This window comes from Myodes glareolus, chromosome 1, assembly GCF_982192425.1.
Source record: "Myodes glareolus chromosome 1, mMyoGla1.1, whole genome shotgun sequence".
Classification (NCBI taxonomy): Eukaryota; Metazoa; Chordata; class Mammalia; order Rodentia; family Cricetidae; genus Myodes; species Myodes glareolus.
Window position 1 is genome coordinate 105930894 of NC_142026.1, and position 13978 is coordinate 105944871.

General features: G+C 38.1%; 1 protein-coding gene across 1 annotated transcript in view; it reads left to right on the plus strand.

Annotated features, from left to right (window-relative positions):
- The window catches only part of Rspo3 (R-spondin 3), an 84724-nt gene that overhangs the window by 31681 nt on the left and 39065 nt on the right, over window positions 1-13978 (plus strand). Inside the window, exons 3-4 of the mRNA XM_048425375.3 lie at window positions 679-825; window positions 5471-5668. Coding sequence (XP_048281332.2) covers window positions 679-825; window positions 5471-5668 — 345 coding nt within the window. The remainder of the gene's footprint in view (window positions 1-678; window positions 826-5470; window positions 5669-13978) is intronic.

The window sequence follows — 13978 nt, forward strand, 5'->3', positions numbered from 1 at the left end:
GAGAATTGTCTGTATTCTGTCAATCATGTTTTAAATAAACGCTGACTGGCCAGGCAGAAGGTGTAGGTGGGAAAACCAGACAGGAAGTGGAAATGATACAAGGAGAGCAGGAGATTTCTGGGAAGGAAGAAGCTGATTACTCTACTCCTGCCCAGATCACCAAAGCAGCAGGATGTGAGCTGTGCCACTGAAAAAGGTACTGAGCCACATGGCTAACATAGATTACATATGAAACATAGAAAAATGGGTTAATCAAGATGTGAGAGTTAGCCAGTAAGAAGCCTGACATAATGGGCCAATCAGCATTATAACTTACAGAGTCCTCTGTGTTATTTTCTTTGGGGCTAAACAGCTGGGGGGACTGGGCAGGACAGAAGCCCCAACAAACAGGCCCCCTCATGTTACATAGAAGAACTTTTCTTTTAGAGGCTGAAAATAAGGCTGCCCAGCGTATATTATCAAGGTATTTTCATGAGGCAATCTGTACCACAATTTTGGAAGCAGTAACTGATGTTGATCACCTAAATGACTTTGGAAGAGTCCTCAATTCAAGTGTGGTAAAAATAATACTGATCCCGAACGTAGGTGCAGGAGTTTTCACGTATATGGAAAGGTGATCCAGCAATAGTTTGGAGAGGACAGAAGAGTCACAACTCTTTTTCTGTGTTTCTCTTTCAGAATGCAAAGCGGACTGTGATACCTGTTTCAACAAAAATTTCTGCACAAAGTGTAAAAGTGGATTTTACTTACACCTTGGGAAGTGCCTTGACAGCTGCCCAGAAGGGTTAGAAGCCAACAACCATACCATGGAATGCGTCAGTATTGGTGAGGAAGGCTTCTAGGACTTAGAATGAATGAGACACACTTCAAATGATGATGGCAGTCTCTATGAAAATCCTTCTCAAAGCCCTATTCCACAAGCACCTAAGAGGCTATCTCTAATACCCTGCCCATCTTTGCTTACAAAGATGCTGCCCTAACTCTGTGTTCACAGAGCCATATTCAGCCTGTGTCATGGGCAATTTAAGAGTCCTCTGGTATTTCTTAAAGACTACTTACTACTCTTCTAATCATCAAAGATTTGTTACATTTCAGAGAGACAAGAAAGAAGGGAGAGGGAGAGAGGGAACTCAACCAATTTCCACTTTCAACCAAGAGTTTTACAAAATCCCTAAATTTAATAACAACCTATGATCAAAGTTGATTTCTCTTGAAAACAAGTCATTAATGCTGTAGTGGCCACCTTGTACAGGTATATAGAACAAAGAGAGAAAGGGGGAGAGAAAATTCTAGACTCACTCAAACTGACAGAACGAGACAATCCCAAGCGTGATTAATGGCAGGCCTGGATTTCTGGAGTGGAGATCCCTCACACAAGTTGTCTGTCTAAACAACAGATCACTGTCAGGCTAGGTTTTCTCTCTTTTAAGGGCTACACAGCTACTCGAGCTAGGAGTTGGATGCACACTTGTGGACCAGATGCGAAACTGAATGAGAAAACAGCAAAGGAAAACTCCCAAGTCCCTTGGGCAGTGGCTGCAGGAACCTTTGATGCTGACCCAACGCTGGCATGTGTGCACAGAGCCTCCTGATTCAGTGTGTGATAGTCTCCAGGATTGCCTCCAGGCTCCCCACAGGACGCTTCTCTTAGAATCTAAAGTGTTGGAGAAATAATTATAAGTTGGTGGCTTAACCACTTCAGGACAACCACCACTTTTATTTCTGTACACTTTTTGTCAGAAGAAAACCAGCATGTGGTATTTCAAAGTTAACCTTACGAGCACTGGAAATCAGCAGTCCTAAATCAGTCTGTGTGTCTTTATGTTTGAGTTCTTTCTCTAGTCAAGAAGAACACAGAAAAACAACTTACAAAGGGTAAAAGGTCCATGAGGTCTCTTCTGGCCTACTCACCCAGAAGGTTGATAATTAGAGGTAGTAAGTTCCAAGCAGTGGAAAAACACAGGAAACACTCCAGGAAATATTCAAGAGCAGACACTGAGGATGAGTTACTGGAGGCTCATGGGAGTTCTTTACCCAGAACAAAGGACAGGTATTTAAGTTTTGTTAGCTGTTGAAGGTGCAGGGTTCAGTTTTTAAAAGCTAAATGTTCATTAACACTTTCCTATCAGAGAGAGAGGGAGTAACAGCTGGCACTGTGGGATTAGCTTTCAAAGAAAATTGGCTTTATATCTCCAGTGTTACCAAGTTTCTTTCTTACCATAAACTTTAGGCAATGGATTACATATTTTAAAATAGGCACTAGCAGTCACGTGGTCATTTATTGAACAAGATACCCAGGACACTGTTGAATTTCAGACCATCTGCTTCTGCTCAGGACTGGCTCTTGTAGCCTGTTCCCTTAGGGAAGACGTCTGTCATTTGGTATTGGGTCCTCAGGCAGATTAGGCATGCACAGGCTTGCCCCAGGATTATCAGAGAAAATGATAGTGTGCTTCAGAACACAAAAGTTTATCAAAGTTGTCCCTGAAACAAGAATGGAAGGCTAGGATCCAAAGAGCTGAAATGTTGGCTGCTTCTTATTGGAAGGTCATTCTTAAGTTTTTGTTATGGTTGTTGTTGTTGTTCTATTGTTTTGTTTTTTCAAAACAAAGCTTTTGGGCCTGTCCTGGAACTAGCCCTTGTAGACCAGGCTGGCCTCAAACTCAGAGAGATTCGCCTGCCTCTACCTCTGGAGTGCTGGGATTAAAGGCCTCAGCCACTGCCTGGTCCATTCTTAAGCATTTTTTAACAACATTATGTTTCAATTCCACATTGCTCATTTAAACTAAATTGGACATTAATCACATTTTTATGTTGTCTATTATTTATCTAAAGTTTCCATTTTTATAAAATTTATAAATTATAAATTAAGATTTATAAAACATTATTATTTGGCACATGATCGACTTTTCTAAAGTATTTCTGAGGGAGAAAGATCTCTTACCTTCCACCATTTTAACAATCTAATCTAAAGATTTTTACTATCTAATTTCTTCAGTCATATTTCCTCCTCCAATGAAATTATCAAAGATTTACATCAGAAATTTCCCTTTGTAACCATTCATCTTCTGATTACTAATTACCTATGCTGTAATTTCTCAAATCTGGTTTCATAAAGTCAAATCATATATTTGTCTTTTAAACTTTATCATGAAAGATTATTCAATGTGAAATATTTCTGGCTTCTATATTAAATAATGTTTTTCTAATTCGTCCTCTTAATTATAGTGTTAAGAATATATACAATATTAACTTACAGATAAATATTTCTTCTTCCCTTTGCATTCTTGGAGACTTCTAATCTGTAATTCTCTTTGATGATTAATTTAGGGAGAGGATGCTAGGGGAAATTTTTCATAATTGGCAGAAGATTATACTATCAAATACTATAGCTGCTTTCTTCTCTGATCAGATTTGCAAAGGTATAAGTGAATATGAAGTTTATTTTGAAGATGGTTCAATAATGTTCATTGAAGTTTACAGAAAGCAATTCACTTTTACGTGGTTCTTTGCTGCATTCAGATACCTACAAGTGACTAAAATAGCTATTTAAAACAAAGAGCATTTTAGATCTCTAGATTTAAATTAAAATTTTAATAATTTTTTTACTTATATCTAGTAATTTAACTTTAGACTTTTAGAACACTTAGGTTATTGTTTTTAAGATAGTTATCAGAGATAGCATCCTTGCAAAATAACCCATTAAGTCAGAAGACAATGGAAAAAGTTACTGGAAAACTTATTCTTGTGAAGACAAGTTTGTGCTACCTCAAAGGTTTACAGTTGGAAGCCATTTCCGTTGTTGTAAGTTAGGAGGCTTCATGGTATAAAAATAGGAACAGAATTTTCAGTCCCAGCCAGGGTAGCACACACATAGATTCTGGTAATCACGAGGAAGAAGCATGGGAGCATGGGTCTGAGGCTAGATACAGCTGCATATAGACTCTGCTGGAAGGAAGGAAGAAAGGAAGGAAGAAGGGAGGGAGAGAGGGAAGGAGGGAGGAAAGCAGGGAGAAAGGAAGGAAGGAAGGAAGGAAGGAAGGAAGGAAGGAAGGAAGGAAGGAAGGAAGGAAAAAGGCATTTTGGGTGTGTTCCTTTTCATTAAAAGTGCAAATGTCTACTACTGCTAGGAAAGCTATTAATGAAAAGCAGAGAAACTACATTCACACAAAGGAAACAATTTCCACATGAGCTTCAGTGGGGCACATCCTGCACTTTAAGAACCACATAAGGACATTCAGTCCAGATGCAAGTTATCAGCAGTGCCTGACCAGAAGTTTACTGAAGTGAGAGATGCTGCTGCCCATTCATTGAGTCGTAAATAATATTTAGGTATTCAGCAGAATGGGGAATAGGAAGGGCACTGAGTATTGGACAGAGACCTAAATTCCTTTTCTACTTGTCATTCTCTATCTAGCACAGATGTTCTCAAATCAAACAGCATTTCCATCTGCACATAACATCTCTTACATTGTTAAGAGGGCACATTTGCTCCACCCTAAAAATTTGGCATTGGTGGCACAGGCCTTTTATCTCAACACTAAGGAGGCAGAGGCTAGTGAATATCTGTGAGTTGAAGGCCTGGTCTACACAGCAAGTTCCAGAACAAACAGCTGTTACAGAGAAAATTCCTGTCTTGAAAAACCAAAACAAACAAAAACTTCATCAGAAGGTTTAGGAAAAGGTCTAGCATCCTGTGGTTTACTGTGCTTTCCTGTGGGATGATGGTCTTGTACCCTGTCACTTGTATTGGTTTAATAAAATGCTGATTGGCCAGTAGTCAGGCAGGAAGTATATGCGGGGTAACAAGAACAGAAGAATCTGGGAAAAGGAAAGGCTTAGTCTGCAGTTGTCACCCAGAAGAAGAGAAAACAAGATGAGGATGCCTCACTGATAAAAGGTACCAAGCCACATGGATAATGGAGACAAGAATTATGGGTTAATGTAAGATATAAAAGTTAATAAGTAGCCTGTGCTAATAGGCCAACAAATTTATAATTAATGTAAGCCTCTGTGTGTTTCTTTGAGACTGAACGGCTGTGGAACACGGTGGGATAAAAACTTCTGCCCAATAGTGTTTTCCACATAATTCTTAAATCTGCTAAAGTTTAATTTGCTAGTCAAGAATCACAATATTCCTCAAGCTCTATTATCACCTACAATTATATCAATGCTATGAAATTTACAAAGCATTAATTGTGAGAAGTTATGTTAGTGCCTGGTTTAACTAGGTCCATTGCAGAAAGCCAATTCAGTGTAAGAATGAACTGACCCAACATGTGTACTAGAAACATCCTACTTCTGCCCCCTCATTTATGTTATCTTGCCCAACTTTGATATGCAGGATTTCTCCTGGAAACTTAGATGCATAGAGAATATATGCCATTTTTTTGTCTGCTTCCTCTTCTGTTTCACTAACAATCTTGCCTGTGCCTGCAAGCCAGATGACACTGTTTCTCTTTGGTTTCAGTGCACTGTGAGGCCAGTGAGTGGGGCCCTTGGAGTCCATGCATGAAGAAAGGAAAAACATGTGGCTTCAAAAGAGGCACTGAAACACGGGTCCGAGAAATCCTACAGCATCCTTCAGCCAAGGGCAATTTGTGTCCCCCAACAAGCGAGACAAGGACGTGTATAGTACAGAGAAAGAAGTGCTCAAAGGGAGAGCGAGGTAAAGACATACTAACAAAATGTGCTTCTCTGAGCCCTCACAACTTAATCCATATTTCACTTTATATCTTTATATGGGATACTGGCTGTATTCCTCATATCTGAAGCTCTAATGTGTAGAAAAAGAACATTACAGCTCCAAGTTACGGATCATAGAAATGATATGGTTTTTTTTAGTATGGAATCTAATCTCAGAACTTTAGAGTATGATAAAAGTACTTCATTTCAGGAGATTCCTGTTAAAGCATTAGGGTTTGAATTTTTCCCCTGTGATATGTCTTGTTAGTGCCTAGGAACGTTTGGGAAGTTTTATAAACAGAAGGTGAACATCACCTGGTGTAAGACCAGTACAAAGGGATACCCCTACTAACACATTCCCTTCACAATTGCCTATAAATTCAATTGTTGCCAGTGATTCTAAGTCTCATATTTGAAGTAAAGGATCAAGACCACTGGGAACATTCTGTCTCAAGTTGCTTTTATATGCTTCATATACGTTGCAGAACCTATAATCTATGTCAGATTTTGTTGAAATCTTATAAGTAACAAGGATAAATTTACCTTGACTGTAGGGCATGAGTGGAAATAAACTTCATTTAGAAGGATGGACAGCAGTTGCTGGTTTTTAAATGAGCATTTTCCCATATTTCTCAATCACACCCTCAATATGACTGCCTAGAAATACATTGTATATCTTTAAGTAATTATAGATAATCTTCTGGTGAGCCTGCAAATGACCCTCTCATTTAGCTAATTGACAGGAGCTGGATGCCTCTGTGGCTGAACTTATTTAGTTTATTTCAGTCATTTCTTCAGTTATTCATTCAACATGTGTTTATTAAGTTCTTATGTTTGTGACCTCATATTATGCTAACACCAAGAGATTCACAGTTAAATAGGATCCTCTCTAAGAATACTCTGAATTTAAACTCAAAGTCCAGTGTGTGATATAGGAGGATCTTCTTTCTATGTGTTGCTTTCATTGATCAAATAAAGAAACTGCCTTGGCTTTTTGATAGGGCAGAATTTAGATAGGTGGAGTAGACTGAACAGAATGCTAGGAGAAAGAAAGCAGAGTCAGGCAGACACCATGGCTCTTCTCTCCAAGATGGATGCTGGTTAGACTCATGCCGGTTAGCCACAGTCAAGTGGCGATACAGATTATTAGAAATGGGTTGAATCGATATGTGAGAGTTAGCCAATAAGAGGTTAGAACTAATGGGCCAGACAGTGTTTAAATGAATAGAGTTCCGTGTCATTATTTTGGGTGTAAACTAGCCAGGCAGCCGGGTGCCGGGAATGCAGCCCACCACACCAATGACAATCAGTGGGAAGCTGAGATGTTTAAACAGATGATCACAGTATCGTCTAGTACAGGAGTTTCTTGGGGACACTACAAACATGAACATTGTTCATAAAAAAATAATTTGGGTTACCTGAGCCTTGCAAAATACTTTTTGTTGTACTAGAAAAGCAGCTGGCGATGATGAGAATGTTTGGAGACCTCTGTTGCCATTGTAATCAATGCTTACAGTACTAAGATTTTTGAAGATCTGGGTTTCGCTGAAGAGAACATCAAACTTTTTTAAATTCGTAAGAGGTTTTGATTAAAATTTAGTTTCAGGAATGAAATTTGGCTAGTGAAAAGGGTCTTTTTTAGCGTTTGTTACCAAATAATTTAAAACATCCTAGATTTTTAAACTTGGCTTTGGAAGTCAGCACTCTGTTGGTCTTCACCCATTGCCACACAGTTACTTCTGTTTACTGAATGGTCTTGAAATTTAATGAGCTACATGTGGCCTTTAATCATATTTTTTTCAATAAAATCTACAGTAGCAATCAGTATTTTGTACATATTTCTTTAAAAATATAAATGGCCTAAAGCTTACCCCATAAAAATTAAGTTATATTATCTTTTCTCTTTTATTGAGTAGATACTCTTCTAATATACTTTTTCTTGCACCTGCCATAAACACTGATGTCATAAGTGTCGCTCTTTGAGGCTAGCAACTAAAAGAGAAGTTACACCATAAAAATGTTTGCGTGTCAGCCTGTAACTTTAAAGATCACTTCAAGTTTGATTCTGATCTTTGTTCTTTGGGATACAGAAACACTACACTTAAAAAATAGAATGGTATACAATTAGAACAGCAAAAATGTTTTATTATTTTTCAAGTTTGATAAATACACAGACTAATAGGACTTGTGAATCCTCTATCATGACATTTCCAGTCTCATTTCTCTTTTTCTTTCTCTTCTTTTGTATTTCAATGTGCTGGTTTCATTTTTTAAAGTGGGTTGAAAATTCAAGGAAGAAATAAAACCACACTTTTAATTCATCACCTACTTAGCACATTCCTTAACTTTTTTTTAACGTCACTTATCTAATATTTTACATCAATAGAAAGAATCCCAGAAAGCAAGTAGCTGTGACCTATGTATACATGCTCACCGTCAGCAATATAGAGCATGGGAATCTTACCCAAGCCCTCACTAAGCTTGCATACACATTTATGAAATATGGATGGTATACTATGAAGCATTTTAAACTGTAAATGATATGGGGCGTAAGCAGTTAGAAAGGAAGGATTCCGGCAGGCAAAGTTGACTAGAAGACAGGTGACCTAAGGTTTCTGGAAAAGCTGATCTTTTTTATCTTAAGAGGCTAAATTTAAGAAACCTTCAGGCAGTTTAAAAGATAAGCACTGTAAAATGATAAGGACAAGATCTACCTTCTAGCCTATCTATCTACTGCTTAATTGCTCTGATTTCAGATTAGGGATGCATAGAAAAAGGAAGAGGATTTTTAATTGTATAGCTTCAGCACTGAAAGATGAATGAGGCAAAAGACCAGGTCTTTGTTATAAAATGCACCCACAAATCTTGATTTGAAGCCTGCATCTGCTATCTGCCTGAGGGAAACAATGGACAGATGCAGGGCTCTCTTATTTGGAACAGGTGCAGAACTTGTTTTCAGGATTTCATTTCTGCTGTGTTCTAATTACCAAAGGCAGAAGCTCCAGGCAAGAATGATAAGATCCAGAAATGGCTTCCAAAGAAGCACTCAGAAAAAGTTAAATAGAAGGAAATAGTTCCTAGATACAGAATGGATTGTGTTTTGAAAAGACTTGTTTTTCTTACACTTTTAAACACTATGGGAATTGTTGCTAAGAATGTCAATGGATGCTTTTGTATTCCCAATTCCTAATTATAACAAGGTGTACTATTTGTTCACAATTTAGGATTATCTTCCTTTATCTGACATACTCTTTTTTTTAAAATCAGTTTTGAATTATTCACAAAGTTCTCTTACAAAGCTATTACTCTTAGACTGTGTTTCTGTCTTGAACGATTATTAACTTAACTATGTATTTGAAATGTAAGACATATAAAATTTGTTCTAAAAGGTTATATAAGAAATCATATAGACTTGTAGCATATGGGCATTAAAAATATATACTGAAATAGTAAACAAAGAGATTGTGTGCTTTCAGTGATTTTCCATCCAAAACTTTTGACTTTCTGACACGTTCAGTGTAATCTTCTCAGGGGAAGTAAAGCAGCATGTGTGTATGACCACATTTAATGTAGAGCAGTGTATGAGTCTGTGTGTGTGTGTGTGTGTGTGTGTGTGCGCGCGCTCATGCACACACACACGCATGCACACATGCACTAAGAGGAGAATTGATGTGTTTCTTATCCACTTGTACATTCCACCAATTTATGTTTAGGAAGTTAAGAAATAATGAAGAAAATTTTTTGTTTAATTTGTGAAAAGGATTTTCACTAATTGGAGGTGTCATGTGACCGTGAGATGGAAAAAGCAATAAGACATGGACAAACTACAGCAAACATCTATCCTCTTCTTTAAAAATGAATGAGCACCCACACCATCTGAGAAACATAAAGGAATTGATTAACTAGAGAGAACAAAATACCCAAAGGCCCTCCATGGAAGAAACTAGTATAGGTTTGTCATGCCATCTTCTTTGCTGAATGAACTGTAGATGGCCTATGTGTCTTCTCAGACTTTTAGAAAGACACAAACCATTAAGTGTAAACTACATAAGAGAAGATATGTTACATGCTAACTTCTAAATGGGTATTAGTCTATCACTAACATTATAAACAAATATTATGTTTATTATGAATTCTACTTCTACAATCATAGCAAGATCACTTAAAGGGACAACCCAATTATTTCGCTATGTGTCCTTAGTGCCTGCCAGTGTTCAGTGGGTATTTAGCTTCCTTTTTACCAAATTTAGTTACAATAACTACTGTTAACTCTTGTTTTGCTATTATATATATAATAATATTTTCTATTAGACAGAATTAAATTCAGCAGCCTTTTAGTTGAGATGTATTTATACATATTCATGAAATTCATTATGATAATTATATATATTTAATGTATAATATTATAAATACTTGCATTTTAATAATAATCTTTATATGTTAGGAAATTTATACTTTTCTTTTATAATTCTGCACAAATATAACATAGATTGTTTGAAACAATAATTACTCCACTTTTCTAAAGAAAGCCAGAAAACAACTTTTAATTTGACCTTTAATATCCAAATCTTTCTGAGAGTTCTGTGTTGCCCACATTTGTGGATCTGAAACTAATCCAAGATCTTTTATTTGTATAAGTGATACCATAAGGAAATGGAAGGACCCAGTCAACATCTGAATGAAAATAGAAAAAAGTGCATGCAGTTACTAGATTTCTTCCCTTTTACACATTTTACACTGCTACTTATGCTCACAAACAACTTTTCCTCCTCCTCCTCCTCCTCCTCCTCCTCCTCCTCCTCTTCCTCCTCCTCCTTCTCCTTTTTTTTTCCTCTTCCTCTTCTTGATTTTTGAGACAGGGGCTCTCTAAATAGTCCTTGTTGTCTTGGAGCTCACTATGTAGACCAGAATGGCCTCAGACTCACAGAGATCTCTCTGCCATCCAAGTGCTGGAATCAAAATTGTGAACCACTGTTTGCAGCACTCACAAGCTTCTTAATGCCAAAAGAAAGTTTCTACAGAAAACAGGATGATCTTTATTTCCTGGTTCATGTTCTTTGGTTTATATTACTTTGTTTATCTCAACTCGTAGTTGTTAATGCCTCTTTATAATTAAAACCGAGTTTATATCACTTGTATTTTGTTAGCTCCCTAAGAGGGGATATTATCAATCTTGTTCAGAATTCTTGGTGGATAGTTTTATGGCATAAATACTTGTGTTAACATTATTCATATGGACTTGTTCTCTCTAAGGTTACAGAAATATTTATATTGACTTCTGTGTTGGCAGAGACCTTGCCATTGCTATTCTAACTATAATCTACCCAAATGATACTTGCAAATGCCTATTTTCTTTTTGGGGGGAATGACAAATTTAAATATTAAAGCTTTCTATCTTTTAATCTCTCTCTGTCTCTATGAGTCTCTCTTTCTTCCCCTCCCTCCCTCGTGTGCGTGCGTGCGTGCGTGCGTGTGTGTGTGTGTGTGTGTGTGTGTGTGTGTTGGGGAGGGGAGGTCAGAGGTTGATGTGGGGTGTCTTTCTTGATGGATCTCATGCTTACTTCTTTAGACAGGGCTTCTCATTCTAAGTAGAGCTCAGTGATTGGCTAGAACGGCTTAGCAATGAGCTACCGGGCTCTGTCTCTCCCACTCAACCCAGGCCTGATATTACTGTTATGCCTTTTACAAGGCTACTGGGGGTCTGAACTCAGGCCTGATGCTCAGGTGGCAGGGACATAATCAACTGTCACATCTCTTTAACTCTGTCTTTAATGTGTTTAAAATAGCAAACTGTTTTGTTACATAAGACAGTACCAACTTACTACAAATAGCCCTTAATCAAAGATTAGTTTTACCTTTGTTTAGCTTTGAGAACTGTTTTAATACATTTACACAACATAACAAGTAACCTCAAACAACCTTAAAACAAGAACCATCTATTTAAAAATCAGTATCTGGGAAGTTTAGACAGACATCCATCCCCCAATTCTGGTCTTAGCTGGGCTCCATCATGTGTCTGTGTGGCTGAATGTTGAAAAAACTGGGCTATGTTTAATGTCAGGAAAGGTCCATCAGGTCCACGGGAGAAAAGTGAAGTAGTTTTTTTTTCTTTTTGAGGATGTACTTAGAACTGGCACGCTTTTATTTCAACAACCATCTGTTATCCTGTGCTAGTCAGAAGGACATTCCTGACTCACAAGATGAGAAATAAGTTGCACCTGTTACCTGGGGCGACTGCAATGTTACTTTGCAAGGTGCCTTGCAAGCAGTGGCAGGCAGGAAGAGGTATTTCTCCCATCCAGATATCTTTGTTGTTGTTTGTTTGCAGTTCAATGAATGTGGTCACTTAGTCTTGACCAGTTTCTTGTTGTGATGCTGTCTCTACCTTTCTCATACGTAGTATGGATGTGCTGCTTATGCTTATGATTTCTATAGTGTCTTATGCATAGTGTGAAGTGTATTACTTAGTCTTCCCACTGATGCCACAAAATACCACCCCCAACAAAACAAAACAAGCATAACAACAACAACAACAATAACAACAACAAAACACTCTAAGGAAGAAGGGTTTCTTTTGAGGTCTTAGTCCATCACCCCAAAAGCCCTGGCAACAGAAGCTTGAGGCAACTGGTTACGTTGCTACTTGGGAAGCAGAGAATGAGATGGATACTGCTATTCAGCTAATTCCCTTTCTCCTTTAGATTCAGTCCAGGACCCCAGTCCATGCAATGTTGCCACCCACACTCGCATGTCTCTTCTTCCATCAGCCAGCATAACAGAGACACTTCCTGGTAGATATGTGCAGAGGTTAATTTCCACAGTGATTCTAGATGATATTGGCAGTCAGAGTTAACCACCACAAGGAGACTAAGAAGAAACACTTAAAATGCAGGCCTAAGATCTGGAGAGATGGCTCAACCATTAAGAACCCTGGTTGCTCTTTCAGAGGATCCAGGTTTGATTCCCAGAACTCACATGGCAAATCACAAATATTCATAACTCCAGTCCCAGGAGATCTGTTGCTGTCTTCTGACCTATGAAGACACCAGGCATATATGTGATACACTCTCACATGCAGGCAAAACACCCATGCATAAAATCATAATATAAATAACGGTTAGAGCCAGGTCAAGATAGCCTCATATACTAGGTAAATATTTACTTAAACACCACTTTGTTCTAGGTGTTCCAAAGTGTGGTGAGTGCAGAAATGAGAAATTTCAAAAAGACTCTCCTCTTTCACCATGATTTTCATTTTCTAGGCATTAATATGGTGCTTAATGTTCCATACAGCTGTGACCACCCTGTTCAGCTCTCTTGGAGCAAAAACCTGTGTTGAGAGTTTTCATATTCATGATAAGAACATTAGTAGCTGCAGTTTTCATTAGAGTTATCTAACCATTTACAAAAGCTTTTGTTTATGCCGGCAAAATTAAAAGAGACCTGCCTATGCTTTGCTTTAGTCTCGAGGCAAACATATGTATTTTCCTGTGACCCCCGTGGAGATGAACTAATGTGTGTTTTCAAGTGGCTGAGTAGGGTTAAAGGTACAGCTTGTGTCTGCAGGACAGAGCTTGAGTTAATAGGGTCTTTGGAGAAATGACCCTAAGACCTTTGGCTTCATTCATAGCCTGCTCTAGCCAACTGAGAGTCCTGCCAATTAGTAGGGTTCCCTAGAGAGAGAGACTCCAAGAGCGAGCATCAGCATAAATTCAAATTCTGCACCCCCAAATGTAGTTTGCAGAAGTGTAGCATGAGGGCCGGACTGGTCCTTTGCTAATTACAAAGTAAACATTTCTCAGCCAAGAAGACACTTCCTTCTTTCATGGTCCTGTCTGGCTTCCTGCAACTGAAGCACTGTTTTAAGTTGCTGAAGTCCATTTGGCATAGGAGATGCAACCCCACATTTGTAGACACAAAAGGATTATTCTTCTCAGAGATCATTCTCTTTCTCTCTCTTTATTTACTGCAGAAACTTTTCAGAAGCTTTAGAGACAAAGTGTGTGTGTGTGTGTGTGTGTGTGTGTGTGTGTGTGTGTGTGTGACAGAATGGACTGCATACCTTCTTAGGTCTCCCAAGAGGTGTGAGGGAGCAGATCAGCTGGCTTGCAGTTGATCTCTGGGGCATCATTGGACAGAAATGTTCTTTTGGTTACATTAAAAATTGACTGTTTACTATGTAATTAAGATGCTTTGTCTGATGCCAAACCATAGCTGTGGAAACTAGGTTATGTAAATATCAGAGTTTCTGGATTTAAAAACTGTATACTTGGGGCATTACAAATGAGAATGT